This window comes from Apteryx rowi, unplaced genomic scaffold (assembly GCF_003343035.1).
Source record: "Apteryx rowi isolate R43461 unplaced genomic scaffold, aptRow1 scaffold_685, whole genome shotgun sequence".
Taxonomy (NCBI): Eukaryota; Metazoa; Chordata; class Aves; order Apterygiformes; family Apterygidae; genus Apteryx; species Apteryx rowi.
In genome coordinates this window covers 201,322-216,742 of record NW_020450966.1, presented here as the reverse complement: position 1 = coordinate 216,742, position 15,421 = coordinate 201,322, and the positions used below count along the sequence as shown (strand labels likewise).

Below are 15,421 nucleotides of genomic sequence, written 5' to 3'. Positions count from 1 at the left end.
TGGAGAAGAGAAGGCTGAGAGGAGATCTTATCAGTGTGTACAAGTATCTGAAGGGAGGGTGTCGAGAGGATGGGACCAGACTCTTTTCAGTGGTGCTGAGCGACAGGACGCGAGGCAACGGGCACAAACTGAAACACAGGCAGTTCCATCTGAACATGAGAAAAAACTTCTTTACTGTGAGGGTGACTGAGCACCAGAACAGGTTGCCCAAAGAGGCTGTGGAGTCTCCTTCTCTGGAGATATTCAAAAGCTGTCTGGACACAGCCCTGTGCAGTGTGCTCTAGGTGACCCTGCTTGAGCAGGGGGTCGGACTAGATGATCTCCTGAGGTCCCTTCCAACCCCAACCGATTCTGTGAGTATAGGAGACATATGCGTAAGGTAGCACTAGGAATATTTGGGATGGGAGAACATCACATAGTGGTGAAGAGAGGAGATGCTGAGCAAATCAGTAAGTAGTACTACATTTAAGAGGCCTTGTCTGTTCTCCTGAAAACAGAATACAGGTAGTTACAGAATGGCCAGCATGTTTCAACAGAGGTCATTGCCCTGGTAATGCATTAGCTGCTTCCCCTGTATGCTTCTAGGTAAAAGAAACTTTGCATTTGCAGAAACCACTTTTAGAGCTAATAGCATCGTCAACTGGATATACCACATGTCATGGGAGTTTAAAAGATTTTAGCGCTCTCCCCTTGTTTTGCAACCTTTATCAGGTTCTTGTGTAATTCTGAAAGCTCTTGTGGTCCTCATGTTTGAGGCTATACTTGATTCTTTGCTTTTACTTCACAGGTTGCTGAAACCTCCAACTTCGTTATCCTTTTTTCTGCCCTTTCAAAAACTGTAATCATCTGCCTTTGAAGTAAACAAAAGCAAGCTGTGAGTCTGACAATGCCTTACAGAACAAAAAAAGCATGCTTTGATACTTTTTTATCTTATATATTGATTTCTAGTTCTATCACCACTGCTAAGTGGTTGCATTAAGATACAGGAAGAGACCGCTAATGTTGTTTTCAAAGGTTTTTGTATTTTTTTTTTTTAAATCCACTACCTAATTGGCTTGTTCCCTCTACATAAGATATTCAAATGTAAACTCAAGTTGAGCAATAAAAAACTATCATAAATTTTCAGCTGTGTAGACTAAATACTTTTTGGTTTTATAAAATGCATGTCAGGCTTTAATGTACAAATACAGGTGTCAGTTGCATAAAACAGTTCAGTTTTCTAAACCTTTTGTGTCTTAAAATATGTTTAAGAGGTGGTTACAATATAGATTTGAGTCCCCAAGGATGCCCTTTCTAAGAACACAGGGATTTCAACAGTTTTTAACCACTGTTTAGTAAATATGAAGAATGATGATCTCTGAATAGCATATATTGTTTAGTACGGTATTGTCTTTGAAGGAGAGATGGTAGAAAAGTGGAGAAGGGATGTAATATCACTCTGCTCTTTTAGCGTTCACCACATCTGAACCTAAAATAAGGACATATCAGCATGGTGGACTTCTGTTCCATATATTCCATAGTGTGATAAAAGTGTTGTAGGAAAAAAACATCTTACCACTGGAATTGTCTTTTCAATATTTAAAAAAAAAAAAAGGTTAATGAAAGAGGTATTTTGGACAAAAGCATGTTTTGCTTTTAGCACAGATTAAAAATAGAGATGTGATGATGGTGGGATATGAGAGGGGGTAACTTTTACAGAGCTGCAAGCATTAATAAGAAATTTTGCTGTCTGAAACATCATTCAGTAATCTGCATAGTCTGTAGTATGTACAAAAAAGGTGCACTTCAGAACTTAAAGATTTGGTTTTGCCTACTGAACAAATTTTAATATATTACCATTCATATAACAGATCTGCACAGAGTTTTACTACAGAGGCTAAGGATCTTTTCTTTTCCCCAGAGTTTGAAGAGTTGTTTTACAAGTGTGACTAATAAAACACAATTTAATTCTTTCCCATCTTTCACTCTTTGGCAAAATATTACCACTCATAAAATACCCTGTAAGTTAGTTTTTCACTTTGCTGCAAGTAGCATAGTAAAGAAGACTATTTTATTTTAGATGTATAAAACACTTTCTAATTATGTAGCAATGTGTTTTTCTTATATAAGAAGCTTAATTATGAGCTCTGGGTAACAAGTTAAAATGCTTGGTGTTATCAGAAAATCAAGTTTCTTATTGAAATTTTGTCTTAGACATGCTGCTACGCTCAAGATTTGTCTCGAATAGCTACAGTCTTGCAGTGTAGTACACTTTAAGACTGAGAACTGACATACTTATAAAATCATCTCTGTCTTCCAAGTTCCTCAGCTGCAGACTAATCAGTATGTAGCAGAAGTTTTCAGTCGTGTTTGAACTCCTGTTTAGCTTTTCATTTTGTCTTTTTCTATGTATTTATTTTCATTAACTCCATATTTCCTTGGAATATTTTTTGTTGTGGTCAAGTTAAATAAAACATTCAAGTTGCCTTTTTTGAAGAAATCCATCAGTGTATTTTTGTCTCTTGGTAGTTAGGTTTCTCTTCCTTTGCATTAAGTCCTGTGCTTCACAGTTGACATGGATTGAGATCATCCTTAGTCTGCATTTTTCAAGGCAGAAAGAAAGTAAAGCATCCTAAAATATAATCAGTTTCCTCAGTGTTTTGTGCATTTCAGCTAATCTTTTTTGTCTTTTTACAGTGCAATAATCTGTCAGATCCTGCTGTTATGATTATATATAAGAACTCTGTGTAAGCTCTGCATGACATTAATATATTCTGTATGACCTCTTGCAGCTTGTATTTAACGCTTTTTCTTTTCTTTGCAATTCTCACATTCTTCACTAGAACCATTCCTATATGTAAAATGGCATGTGCACAATGCATTTTATTTTGGCCTTATTTTAATTGCATTTTAGAATTCTGCTTTAAAAATAGACACATCTTTCTTTTGTCTGTGTTTGCCTTCCTTTTCGCTACCGTCATAGCATCCTGCCTAGTGCAGTGCCGCGATCAGCTATGGCTGATCGAAACCCACGACATCTGTGTCACCCCGAGCTGCATGTCTGTGCAACTCCCTTGTGCTGGTGCTGCTCCTGCAGTAAATCAAGTTGTGGGACAGACCTGTCTGAAAACTAATTTTCTTGCTTTGTTTGTGGGGGCTACATAAATTTTCCCCTGCTTCCCCTCATATGGGTGGGGGTAGAGGGTAGGGAAGGAAGAGTGAGAGTGCGCCTTGTAGCAGCACCAAGGGCCGAGATTAATTTCCCCTAATTACGAACTGTCCCCTGCCTGATGGTGGATCAGCTGTGGGAATGAATAAGTTGCACTGAAGATATTGTGTGCAAAACATTGCTCAGGGGGTTAGCATCTAGAGCACGCTGCAAATGTCATCTCGCATATTTGCATCAACTTTTCTGAGCAGCCAAGCTGCTTGGAGCTGCTCAAGGAAGTATATCTGGTGCGCCCTACTCAAGAGGATGTCTGTGCTACAGAGGAATGATTAGTTGTAAGGTGGGAGGTGGAAACTATCTCCTGCTTTCGGTATAGATCTTGGTTTGTCCCTTTTTTTGGAACAGATATATTATACCAAATGGCAGTACCAATCCCACCTTCATTCCAATATCCTTTAAAGAGGATGAAGCAAATACAGTGAAACCTTCTGCACCTCAGCTCTAAAGCTGGGTTTTCAATGTAAGTGGGTTTCTCCATTAGAGTAGATTTTATTTGCAATGGGGTTTCTGTTGCACCAGGAATTTATTCCTTCCTGTTGAAAGAAAAGGAATTGTTCTGTTGTAGCAAAAGTTTAGAGGAAACAAAATTATTTTGCTGGAATTTCCTGCCTGACTTCTGCAGGTGCCCAAATTTCTGATATTACAACCTTGCAGAAAATGGCTTGACAGTTGCAGGACGTTGAGACAGCAGTTTTTCTACAGTGGTCCATTTAAAGATCATACACAGAGTCAGTAATAAGGTTTCAACAGGCCTTACCACCACAATATTTTCTTTTAATTGATTGGTTTGGTCTTTCTCTCCTTAAAACAGACAATAAAATATAAATGGCAATACTTAGATCCTGGAGCAGGGGCTCTGATGAGGTATTATTTGGGAAGTGCTGTCAACATCAAAGGAAGGAAATCTACAGGTAGAATATCTTCTTTTCCACCTACTCTAAAAGTCAGTTGGTAGTTTCAGTTGCCTTGTTATATTTTTGATTTGGCCTGGTATTCCATATCAAATGAAACTTTATCTAGGTTTTCCTTTCTGTCACTGGTTGGAATCAGTATCTCGTGATGTAGTTAAATCTGAAGAGCGACAGTAACCCTGTTTACAAAATAAAAGCGGATGAAAACCATACTAAAAGAATATCTAATTTCAGACAACAGTTGGTGTGTCATGGCTCTTCAAGTACAAAGTTAGTGTAACATCTTGCATAACGATTGCTCTTGATAAGGGTAATGTGCTCTTCAAAACCCACCAGGTTATTCAGCTCTGAGCTTCTGAAACAGAAATGTCAAACTGGCTGCATGTTGTTTTAAGTATGAAATTTGTAAATTAAGTGTTGCCAAGTGCCCATGGTGTATAAGAAGGCAAAACAGGAGGGAATGATCATCATGGCACATCTGTAAGCACCCTCCTGTTTATTCTTCTTCTGCCCTTTTACTAGAATATTTAATCATCACTTTTGATACTGCTTGTCAGTCCTGGGAGGAAAAAAGATCAAAATCTTGCTTTCCATAGATGAGTTTGAACTTCTCTGTCCTTTGGAAAGGAAATTACATCTGGATGCTTCAAAGATGGTTGCTTTTCTGAATGATGAGTATATTGCTTTGAACTCTTCTTTAGAAGATACAGTGTTTAACAGAGCTTCTGTCTATAAGGTTTTGTTCTGAGTGGTATGATGCCATGACGTAACAGTTGTGCCTTAAGTAATTTTCTTCTTCTATTCTCCTAATTATTTTCCCTACCATTTTAAGAACTTTTTTTGGTACCTTCTACTTGAAGCTAGGTATCATTCATACTTGCATGACTTTTTTTCTATAGTATGATTGTATGTAGTGAACGGTACCTTCTGACATGATGTTTAGCATCTTAAAATGAAGACTACCGAGGAGTGGTGCAGCTCCAACTGCATAGGGTTAACTCATTTTATCTTACAAAGCAGAAAAATACAAGTCTTACAGATTGATTTCTCATAGTAGGGCTGGCTATATGAAGAAATGGCAGCAAGGGTGAGCTGTGGTGTGGGTTTACAGTGTCAATATACATCTCTTTTTTCCTTTTGGTAAAAATGTAGTAGTTTATTTTTATTGAGGAATGTAACTAATTCAGGGCATTGCATATATTTTTCTGGGTGTTACTGCCCACCAGGGAATTTCACTTGTCCTATAGCGCTCCAGGTACTACCCCATGCACACAGGTAAGTATTTAACAAACTCTAACTTCCCTAACATTGACTTGTTTCTGTAGGTGTTTTTTCAGTGTGATCTGGTTTTCCAAACATAAGTGATCCTCCAAGAGGTATCGTTTACCTATCTCTGAACACATGGGCTGTATCTACATATCTTAGCAGGGCATCTTAATTTTGGTTTTGTGTGGTATTACATCTCTGTACTAGTCAGCATTGTATGGCATAGCATTACCTTTGTGATTGTTGCCCTCAAATTTTATGATCATCCTCTAGTTTCTCACCTTTTTATTGGATTACTGTATCTAGTCATCACGTGAACCCCAGATAACCTCTTCATAGCTAATCCTGTTTAATGGATAGCTAACTGTACACTGTGTTTTCTTGCCAAGTCCTTGTGCAGTAGAATTGCAGGTGCTTTCAGATGGAAAGCTTTCTAACTTCAAGCTAGTAAATGCAAAGAAAAATGCCAAGAGTTATAGACATACCTTATACTTGCAGTCTTATACTCAAGATGTCCCCTGGCTTCAGACCTTGGCAGAGCATTGTTTGGAAGCAACAGCATTTTTGCAGAGCTGAAAGAGTAGTTTGGTATTATATGTTCTGTCTCAGCACCTAGAATAGATTGCACTGCTGCGGGGTGTTGGATGAAATCAAGGTTCATATGGCAGAACCGCTCCATTTGTAACTTTTTTATTCCTACTCCTTGCTTTTATCTTTATTTTAATATGTAATTATGAGATGTAGGTATTAAAGTTGAAGCTTACACGCTTGAAGCTGCACAGTACCCTTGAACTGTGCTGCTGGTAATGGGTACTAGCAAAGATCGTACGAGACTGGGCCTCTCTGTCCTTTGGACTTGTTGCCTCTGACCTCATTGGCTCTGTACCTAGCAAATGCCTTACCTGCATATTGCTGATTTAGMGGGATGCTAGTGCAGCGAAGCGGTGGAGGATCTGTGGGGACATACCCTTTTGACCAAGAATGCTCAGTAAAACAGGTTTCAGGGAATGTACCTTTATTTTCTCTTACGGAAGTAAATGTTGATTGAGTGAGTTGCACAAGCAGAGTAAGAGAAGAGGAGTCCCTTATTGTAAGGGGAGAAGAGGAGGGGTTTTGCAGTCCTTGCAGGTGACTCTGGAGCGACAGAGAGGAGACCTGAAATGAAAGTTGAAGTCCTTATGGCCCTTTGGGTTTACCTTTTGGCCTGTTCTTTGTCTCAATTCTTTCTTTTGCTTCCCAGGCTTCTTGTGGCTGGTTTGCTGTTGTGAGCTACAACTAGCAGCATTTGCTCCATTGCAATACCAGTAAAGCCTTTGGAAAAAGAGAATTTCGCATTAAAACACAAGATTTACCAAATGCTTAAATATTGTTTTGGAAAGAGGGAGTTGGGGCAAAGCTGTATAGGAAATGCTGTGCCTCAGCTTTACTTTCAGAAAAGTAAGCCTGTAACTCTTGTGCCATATATATATAAATTCTACCTGTTTCCTTCTAACCTAGTTCACTACAGGTTTATCCTCTCTTCTCTTTCCCATTTTTAAAAAATAAGTTCTTTAAGACCCAGCAGGCAGTTGTCTCTGTGCAGTGTCCTTATACATTTTCAAGCTGAGTGTTATTACAAACAAAGCGATTGAATAAACCTGCTTGCTGTGCCTTTTCTTTCCCCTCCTTGTTTTATTTCTGTAAATACTTCTGCAATGTGTACTTTCTTACTCAAACTTCACAACATTATAAGCTGGAAACTGCAATGAAGATTCCAATATCACAGTTGTGTGGTTATAAGATACTATGTGCAGCAGCTGGACAAAGGATATCTCCTCAAACGTTTGATTGTAGGAAAACACACACTCTTGCAAAAAGCATTTTACCAAGCACTGACAGATACTAGAACTTCTGCTGCTAGTGTATGGAGATTTTGCATCATGAGAGAGAAATATTTCTAATCGGATATTGGTTCCATCTTTCTAGGATCAAGAAGTGGTGGTGTATTCGTTTTTCCACCTATTCTCAACATTTCCATGGGTATGTTTTATTGGTTGCTTTCAGTCTGTTCTTTGTACTTGGCCATCATCCTCAGTTTTCTCCTTTAAGTTATTCCATGGTAAAGCACAAAACGCATGTTAACATCCTAATCCTAGGACATTCAAATCCTAGTTTGCTCTAGTTTATATCTGCTGAAAATATGAATAAAACTGCAAGGACCTATGATTTGTTTTATATCACTTATCTGAAGATGCTTAGATTCTGGTTTAATGAGGTATTGGGCATAATTAATTATTCCATATACTATATTCTTTTTCATATTTGCTTCTTGTATTTGCTTCTGTTCCATGAGATACTTTAATTACTACAGTTTCCTTTAAGTAGGAAAATAACTATTAATGAAGGATTTGGCGGGGAAAAAAAGGAAAGGAAAAAATGATGGCATGAAATTATCCCCCTAGTTAACTAGCCAAAGTACTCCTTTATCCCGTTCCCTTTCAAATTCATTGAAATACCGTTAAGGTTTAACTGTTCAAGGCTAACTCCCCCCCCTTCCTCCTGCATTTTTCACACTTTCCTGGGTTTCATACAGGTGGCTACATATGCTTTTTTTCCCCAAAAAAAGTGTTTCTTAAACCCTTGTATGCTTGTGCTTCTGGTAAGCAAGAAAGCTCAGCAGTCTGGGTTGTAGCATGGTAAGTCACTAGCAGACTCTAGCATTTGCCACTGGTGCAAGGTGGGCCAAAATTCTGCGTTGCTTTGCTGGAGATACAGTTACAAAATAAAGTTTAAAAATAGTTTATTGCATTTTAATAAAAATTAAATGTAAAATCTGCAGTAATTGTGTTTCACCTGGTTTCCCATAAAATAAATGCACTTTCAGATCAATACAGGCTATGAATTATTCTCGACTCCTTTTTATTGGTAACATCAAGCTCACCTGAGAGTTAAGAAGGGAGTTCCAAAAGGGAGAAAAGGGGAATCTGGTGCTGCTGGCAAGCTGCAGGAGAAAGGGAGTATATGAAAGGGGCACTTAAGAATTTGGGAGTATGAAGAAGCTGGGCAGCTTTGGTAAATGGGCAGTAAACCGTTGACAGCTTTGCTTATTGGTGCTGTCTTCCAGTTATCAAACGGCTGAGTGTTTGCAATTTCAGCAGATTTACAAAATCAAGCAGCAGCTTGATTGTTGTATTTTGGAGGAGGGATTGTTTATATTTTTGGAGGATGGGAGAGAGGAGTTACCTCTGCAGTGGTAAGGACTTGGAAGTATCACTTTAACTAGAAAACAGAATTCAAGGTTTTCAGAACCAAGTGCCTAAAATTAGGCTTCGAAGTCCTGTGTTTAGAATGGAGAAAGTGGCTGATTTCCAAGAATGGTGAACAGCAAGGCCTAGCTATGCATTGCTCTCAGAAGTCAGTACAATTATTTAGATGCCTATTTGGGGATTTTTTTTTTTTTTTGGAATGCAAGTTCAGGCACCTGATTTTGAAAAATGGGGTCTGTTGTCTGGGAGAGAATTCTCAAGAGGCAGAATGAAAGCCAAGGGATCCTGCTTAAATGAGCAGGCTCCTAATGTCTTGAGCATTCAGCCCTGCGTGTTTTGTTGTTTTATTTTGTTTTAGGGATTGACAGGTGGAAGCAAGCCTTAGGATTTCATGATTAATCTTTGGGACTGGAAACTGAAGTTACTCAAAGAAGAAACTCAAGGAACATTAAAATATAACCAAGAATTCTTATATCACTTTTTTGACATAAACAAACCAAAAATAACACTGTTTTGTGTTGAAAGCCTAGGAGCGAATTTCCTTCGTAAGGAAGAAGCTGGTAAAATATTTCAATATTGAGTAGTTCTTTAATCAGGGAGTGGTGGTGTGCCTTGCAAGAGCATGTTATCACTGCTTGCAGGCTGTATGAAAAACTTTTATAAATCAATAAAATTCCACAAGAAAAACACATAATCTCTGTGTAGGCTTTAGTCTTTATTTTCTGTTACCAGGCAGATGGAGTGTGAGGAGCCGCTTATGCCTGGACTGAATTGCAGAGTAATGTGCAAGCTTTCTACCTGCCATGTATTGAATATATGAGTGGCAACTGAAGCATAGTGTGTATCTGAGTTTATAGCACTGGAAGTAGACTGAGAATGCAAAATGTTCCATGGACTTGCAAAAAGCCCTACTTAGAAAAGTGCAGAAAATTTTTGAAATCCTAATTTGAAAGGCTAATTTTCTGTGATAGGGCTCTATCTTGTTGGACCACAGCATTCAAAATTAAACTTTAGCCTTAGGTCATTTTGTGTTGCAGAACTGGAAGTCCTGTAATTAAAAGGACCTTGGAGTAGTTTTATGAAAATGAATGATGCCTAGAGATGTTAAGAGTTTTTAAAGTCCAAAGGTAGCTAAAGATATGATCTCACTATGTTTCTTACTTCTTTAGAATAATACTTCATACAACATGAGGACAGAGGCCTCCAAAGAACTGCTTTGTCCTCTACCTTCTGTTCCAATAAGAATTTTTTTTTTCTGTTGAGCTCTGTCATCTAAATAACTTAAATGTGTCTGTGTTACTTACCACATAGGCAGTGTCAATTTACCCTCTTCTGTACAGCAGAGCATCAAACCTGAGGAGGTCATTGTGAAAGCAAACAAAAAATCTCTGAAAAGGCTGTCTTTTCAGTATCTTCCCTCCAAACTTTTCTTCTCAGCGAGCCTCCAGCGCGGTGTGCTCTCCCGGACCTGTCGATGCTTAGCCCCACGCGCCTGAGCTGGCTCTGTCCCTTTGCGCAGGTGACTTTGAGGCAGCTGCGGCCTCAGCCTGTTTTGTCTTGGCTTGTCCGAGTCTTTAAGCATAAGCTCATTTTGAGCAGTTAACGTTCAGCTGGCTCCTGATTGCTTTCAGAAGTGTCCTTCTGCCATTCTCCAATAGGTACGTACAGCCTAACGGTATAGTATCTCTGTATATAGTACGCAAATCATTGACAATAGACTTTGGATATCACCCAAGGAAACTGAGGCGGTTGATGCATGTTAAGCCGGTATAATGATGCATTTCTTCCTGGTAAGAACAAACTAGCAAGGTATATGGGTTTTTCTGGAGGTGGAAACGTGTTATTGTTTTGGTGTGGAAGGGCTTTTTTCCTCCATCCTAAAGCTATGTAGCAGTTTTCTCCAGGCTGATGAGAACTTCAGCCTTCCATCTTTCACAGCTTTTCTAGTTAGCAGCTCTTTTGGGGGGTGTCTCCTGGATTTTGGTGTCCTTACACAAGATGGCATCTCACGGCTTTCTCATGTGCTGGTGGATTCTGTCTGATGCTGTTTGCTTTTGTTCAAGTTTTCACAACTATCTAAAATACAATTTTTGATAGATTGGGTGGTCACCTATCAACGTGAAGGCTTCCTTTCTTTCTAGAGGTAAGCAGTGTTGCCAAAAACTGAATTCTGACCAAAGGCACATGAGTATTTTGCATATAGTGCTAATGTATTTGTTAATATTTTTGAAGATTTTCATAACATCTTCAAATTATGTATTCAGTAATATTCTGTAAGTTTGACTTAAAGAACAAAATTCACATTTTCTGGCTGAACTACAGCACAGCATGTGGTTATGTAAGCCTGAGTTCTCAAGTGTGTCTGGATTCTTAACTTGAGCAGAAATAGATTTGGGCACATCTATGAATTTCATCTTGTTAGTAACCTTAATGACCTTAACATTTGTTTAGTGGTCATTTAATGGTTATTTAATGCTGGGTTTTTTTGTTTTGGTTTTAAGGGTTGTAAAAATTTAAATCTTTGACTTTACCAGCTGTCTTCTTTCAATGGATTTTCAAGTTCTATTCACTTACTGTTCTAAAAAAGAGAGCAGAAAAGAAAGTTGGAGATGGTTTCATGCTACTGGACAGAACTGATAAATTCCAATATTTAGGATGGATCCTTTCTTACCTTCTTTTAATAATAAGAATGTAATCCATTTGAGCTCAGTGAGTTATTTGGCTGCACTAATATGATCTTTGGGCATACCAGGAGAGCATGAAAATCATAATGTATTTTTCGAAGTTTATCAGAGGTCTGCTTTTATATCTTTCAAGGCGAGTAACTGGAAATTCTGAGAAGTCTTCCATATGCCCGTATGAAAGAATCTCTAGCGTGTGTTTAAAACAAAAAAAAAAACCAACAAAAAACGAGTTTTGATGTATTTTGTTTAAAATGTAAAATATTTGTTTTCCGAGATTAAATATTTGGACCTTAGGGAGTAAAGGCACTTTGTAGTTATAGGCCTGAGCACTTCCAGATACTAATCCTGCTTGCCCTGGTGTTCAGGGGCCTTACTACATTTTTAAAATTGGGTAGGAGAGGGGACAGTTTATTTCCTGTCCATGGTAGAAAGGCAGAGATAGTAACTCTAGATGCTGTATCGTGTACTTTGCTGTGAAATGACTTCTGTTAGATAAAGGAGAGTAGCTAGTTATCTGTTTGTATAAATTATAAGCTCCAGAATTTCTTTATTTTCAGTATTAGGAAACATGCTGGTTACAGTGTTTCAAATACCAACTGGTTTAAATTTTCTGGAAGTTGATGTTCCTCTGAATTGGGAAACTATTCTAATTAGAAAAGAACCCTTGTAGTTGCTGCAGTTGAAGCAGTATTTAATGTTGTGTAGTTATTGGCAGGAGACTTGATGCATTTTCACATGACCCCCTCTGGAACAAAAGCAGATTGTTTCACTCTGTTTTTCTGTTATACAAATGAATTCCTTTTGAAACAACTTCTTTTTCTGCAAGTTCTGGAAATCGACACTGGGAGTAGTTCTTCCTTCACTGAGCCTTTTATCATCTACTATATGATAATACTGGAACAAAAGCTGCTTTGGAGTAGCAACCCTCATAGGTGAGACCTTTGCAGAAAGCTTCTTCTTTTGGAATGAGCTTCACTTCTAGGATCGAACGTCAAATTTCATTTCTTGCCTTCTCATTTAGCCATCTTTGCTTTAGGTAGGCATGGTTTGGTTTTGCTTCCTTAGCTGTTCTCATGTCTGACTTTTTATAGTGTCCAGTGAAGAATATATACAATATATACAGGTCAGTTACATGAAGTGAATTCAGTTCGTATAACTAATCATTATTTTTTGAAACCCATTTTTTCAGTCTGAAGTCTTTTTCTTCAAAGTGCAAAGCTGAAGTAAGATGATGATTATGGTTTAGTGAATGAAGCAGTGTTGCATAACTAAATCAATCATTACTGAATTTATCAGTTGTTACTTTGATCCAATAAGTGGAGATTTCAAACAACAAACTAAATTACCTGCTGGGGAGTACTTGTCCTGGGGTTATTTAATAGCTGACAGATAGAAAATTTTCCACAGCAACCTCCTTTCCTCTCCCCTACTTTTCCTTGGAAATTAGGACTTATTTATAAAAAGTCTTCCTGATGTTCATGCTGCTTATCTGGGTCTTGATATCCTAGCATAGTCTTCTCAGCTAATTTTCATTATTCCTAGGATACCAGACTGTCAATGCTGTGGACATTCACCCAGTCGCTCATAATTTGTGTGTGGCAATCTGTGATGTACTGTAATTGAAAAAATGTGTGTTTTTGTGAAATGTATCCTTATTTTGACTAGGGTCCTTCAGAATTCTTAATGAGAAAACAAAACTGTAGCATCAATCAGGCTATAAGTACTCCAAGACTTTAAATACTCCAAGTTCTTTTAATTAAGCTCTTTTGTTTGATAGTTTCTCGTGACCAAATTCCAGGCAAGTTTCTTTGTCTCTGTGTAGTCCAAAACAGTAACAAGACTTCGTATACAAAGATTAGAAGGTCCTCTTCTGTGTATCCTTAAGTGCTACGGGAAAAGATGGATTTGGTGGTGCAGCCAGAAACACCCTGTAAACACTTAAGCCTCATGATTTAAGTTTGGCACGAGGTGGAAGAGATGTGGAGTTATGCAGAAGAACAAGAAGGTATACAAATATATTTGGTTTTCTTCATCTTGTGGGAAGTAGAAGCTGCAGGGAAGTTCGGGTTCTGCCCGCCCTGCAGGCACCTGCTGAAGCTGAGGTGGGTCCCAGTCTTGCCTTGGGGCAGGGGAAGGACAGCCAGTGTGGCACCTGCTATTCTTCTCTGTTTTCCTTTTTCACTGGTGGTGGGGTATAAAACCTTGCTAGTTTCTAAAGAAATGAGATGTCAGTCCCAGGTGACTAAAAGCAGAAGAGCTAATATTCATTTAACTTATGTAAATCAGGAGGCAGTGTTTTAATAGGTGAAAGTGAGATGTTTCTCTAGCTAAAACCCCAAAAAACTCGTGAACTTCTTTGCTGTTAGCAACTACATGTAAACTTGCATAATCATTTCAGTTTTCACTGTGGGTGTATTGACAGCTTGCTTACATGATTTCTTATATTACTCCGTGTAACTAAAAATTGCTGCTAATATTGCTACTTCAGGAGGAAGAAACATTGAGAAATGAAAATTATTATATTAAAATGGGAGAAGTTATTGTAGTGAAAGTCAGTACAGTTGTAACAATCTGAAGAAGCTGGAAGGAATTCTAGATAGAAAAGAAGAATTGGAAGACTTTTTTTTTTTAATCAAAAAGAAAATTACTACTTCTTCTCATAAGAACTATTTCATGTACAGTTGACCCTTCCCAGTAATGGACAGTATTGCTATTTCTTGCATGCTTTAACCTTATAGGGGTACAGCAGATTTACGTGCTGCAATGTACCAGGTGCTGTCAGGAAATACTGGCTTGTGTGAGGAGATGATAGATGACATTTGAATCCCTTCACTTTACTGATATTTGTTGAGTTTTATTTGGCAATGTTTTGCCATTAAGGAAGTTCTGCAACTGGAGATCTTCATGCCATGAATTGCAATTTTTCCATCCTTGCCTCTGCAACTCTCTATATCATTCTATAACAATTAATTGATCTGTTAGTTTTATGGACTGTTAATCATAGCTGTAGTCAGTAACCTATTCACAAAAGTGATAGCATAGCCAGTTTTCACTTTTCCTTCCCTTCATCCTCCATAGTGAAATATAGCAGCTAGTGTTGCCAGCTGTGTGGGATTGTTTGTTAAAATAAGCTTTATAGTGCTTAAGAATTTTAATGTTGTTTTTCTTGAGGTCCAATCCCCCTCCTTGCAGAAGGATCTTATGCAAATACAGGATGACATCTTACTTTTTAAAATACAGAGCAAAAAAGGACTTGAGGTTAATTTGACTTTAAACTTCTAGGCATCTAGATCCGTGATTAAATACTTTAGTGGGAAATACTGCTTTTATATCAGTGGCTTTCTGGGTCTAGAATGAGCTTTCTGTATCTGACACATGCTGGTAAGGTCCAGTATACGTCTGCAATTTTTGTCCTGTCACATTTTCTTTGTTAACCCTAACAGATGGTATTCACATGATTAAAATATTTCTGTGAGCTGAAGAACTAACTTTTTGTTCTTTCCATTTCAATAGGTTATAGAATGGAACTTCTGGATAAAACAATCAATAGCTACCTTGATGTTTGGCTTGGACCCAGAGGTAAGCTTTTTCAAAAACAAAAAAAAAAACAAAAAAAAACCAAAACACCTTCTGGAATTGATATTAAAGTGCAAATGCTAGAACATAAAGAAGAGAGGTTCCCTCTGACATCCTGACTTTGACAGGTGACTACTTTCTTTAGTGTCTGCAGAACATCAAGTTGTGTAGCTCTGTTTTTTACACACACACACACACATATATATATAAATATATATATAAAAATAGAAATGTGTACTCAATGCTTTTTTTGATCTTCTGACCTGAAGAGCTGCTGATTTTTCAGCTATGACAATTGTAGACGCTTTTCTTTTTACTACCAGTTAAGTCTCAGTGTTGTTAGTTTTACTGAACTACTTACTTTGCTCCGATCTTTGCAGGTTTGTCTTAAAAGTTGATAAGGGTTGATATTAAAAAAAGGTCTTGTTTGAATTTGTATTCGTTGAAATAAAAATACTTTGCACTCATAAGCAGAGCTGCTCAGGAATTTTTCACTGAAGAATATGGAATTTTTGGAAAATACTGATCCTT

General features: G+C 37.9%; 1 protein-coding gene across 4 annotated transcripts in view; it reads left to right on the top strand.

Annotated features, from left to right (window-relative positions):
• ELOVL5 (ELOVL fatty acid elongase 5) overlaps nucleotides 1-15,421 on the top strand; it is a 36,004-nt gene that overhangs the window by 4,465 nt on the left and 16,118 nt on the right. Inside the window, exons 1-2 of one of the 4 annotated variants that reach the window (XM_026086150.1) lie at nucleotides 795-874; nucleotides 14,828-14,893. In XM_026086150.1, the coding sequence (XP_025941935.1) occupies nucleotides 14,836-14,893 (58 nt within the window). In that variant the 5' untranslated portion in view covers nucleotides 795-874; nucleotides 14,828-14,835. Of the gene's footprint in view, nucleotides 1-794; nucleotides 875-7,384; nucleotides 7,405-13,177; nucleotides 13,320-14,827; nucleotides 14,894-15,421 lie in introns of those variants that run through there. The other 3 variants (XM_026086149.1, XM_026086148.1, XM_026086151.1) reach the window with 3 other exon arrangements.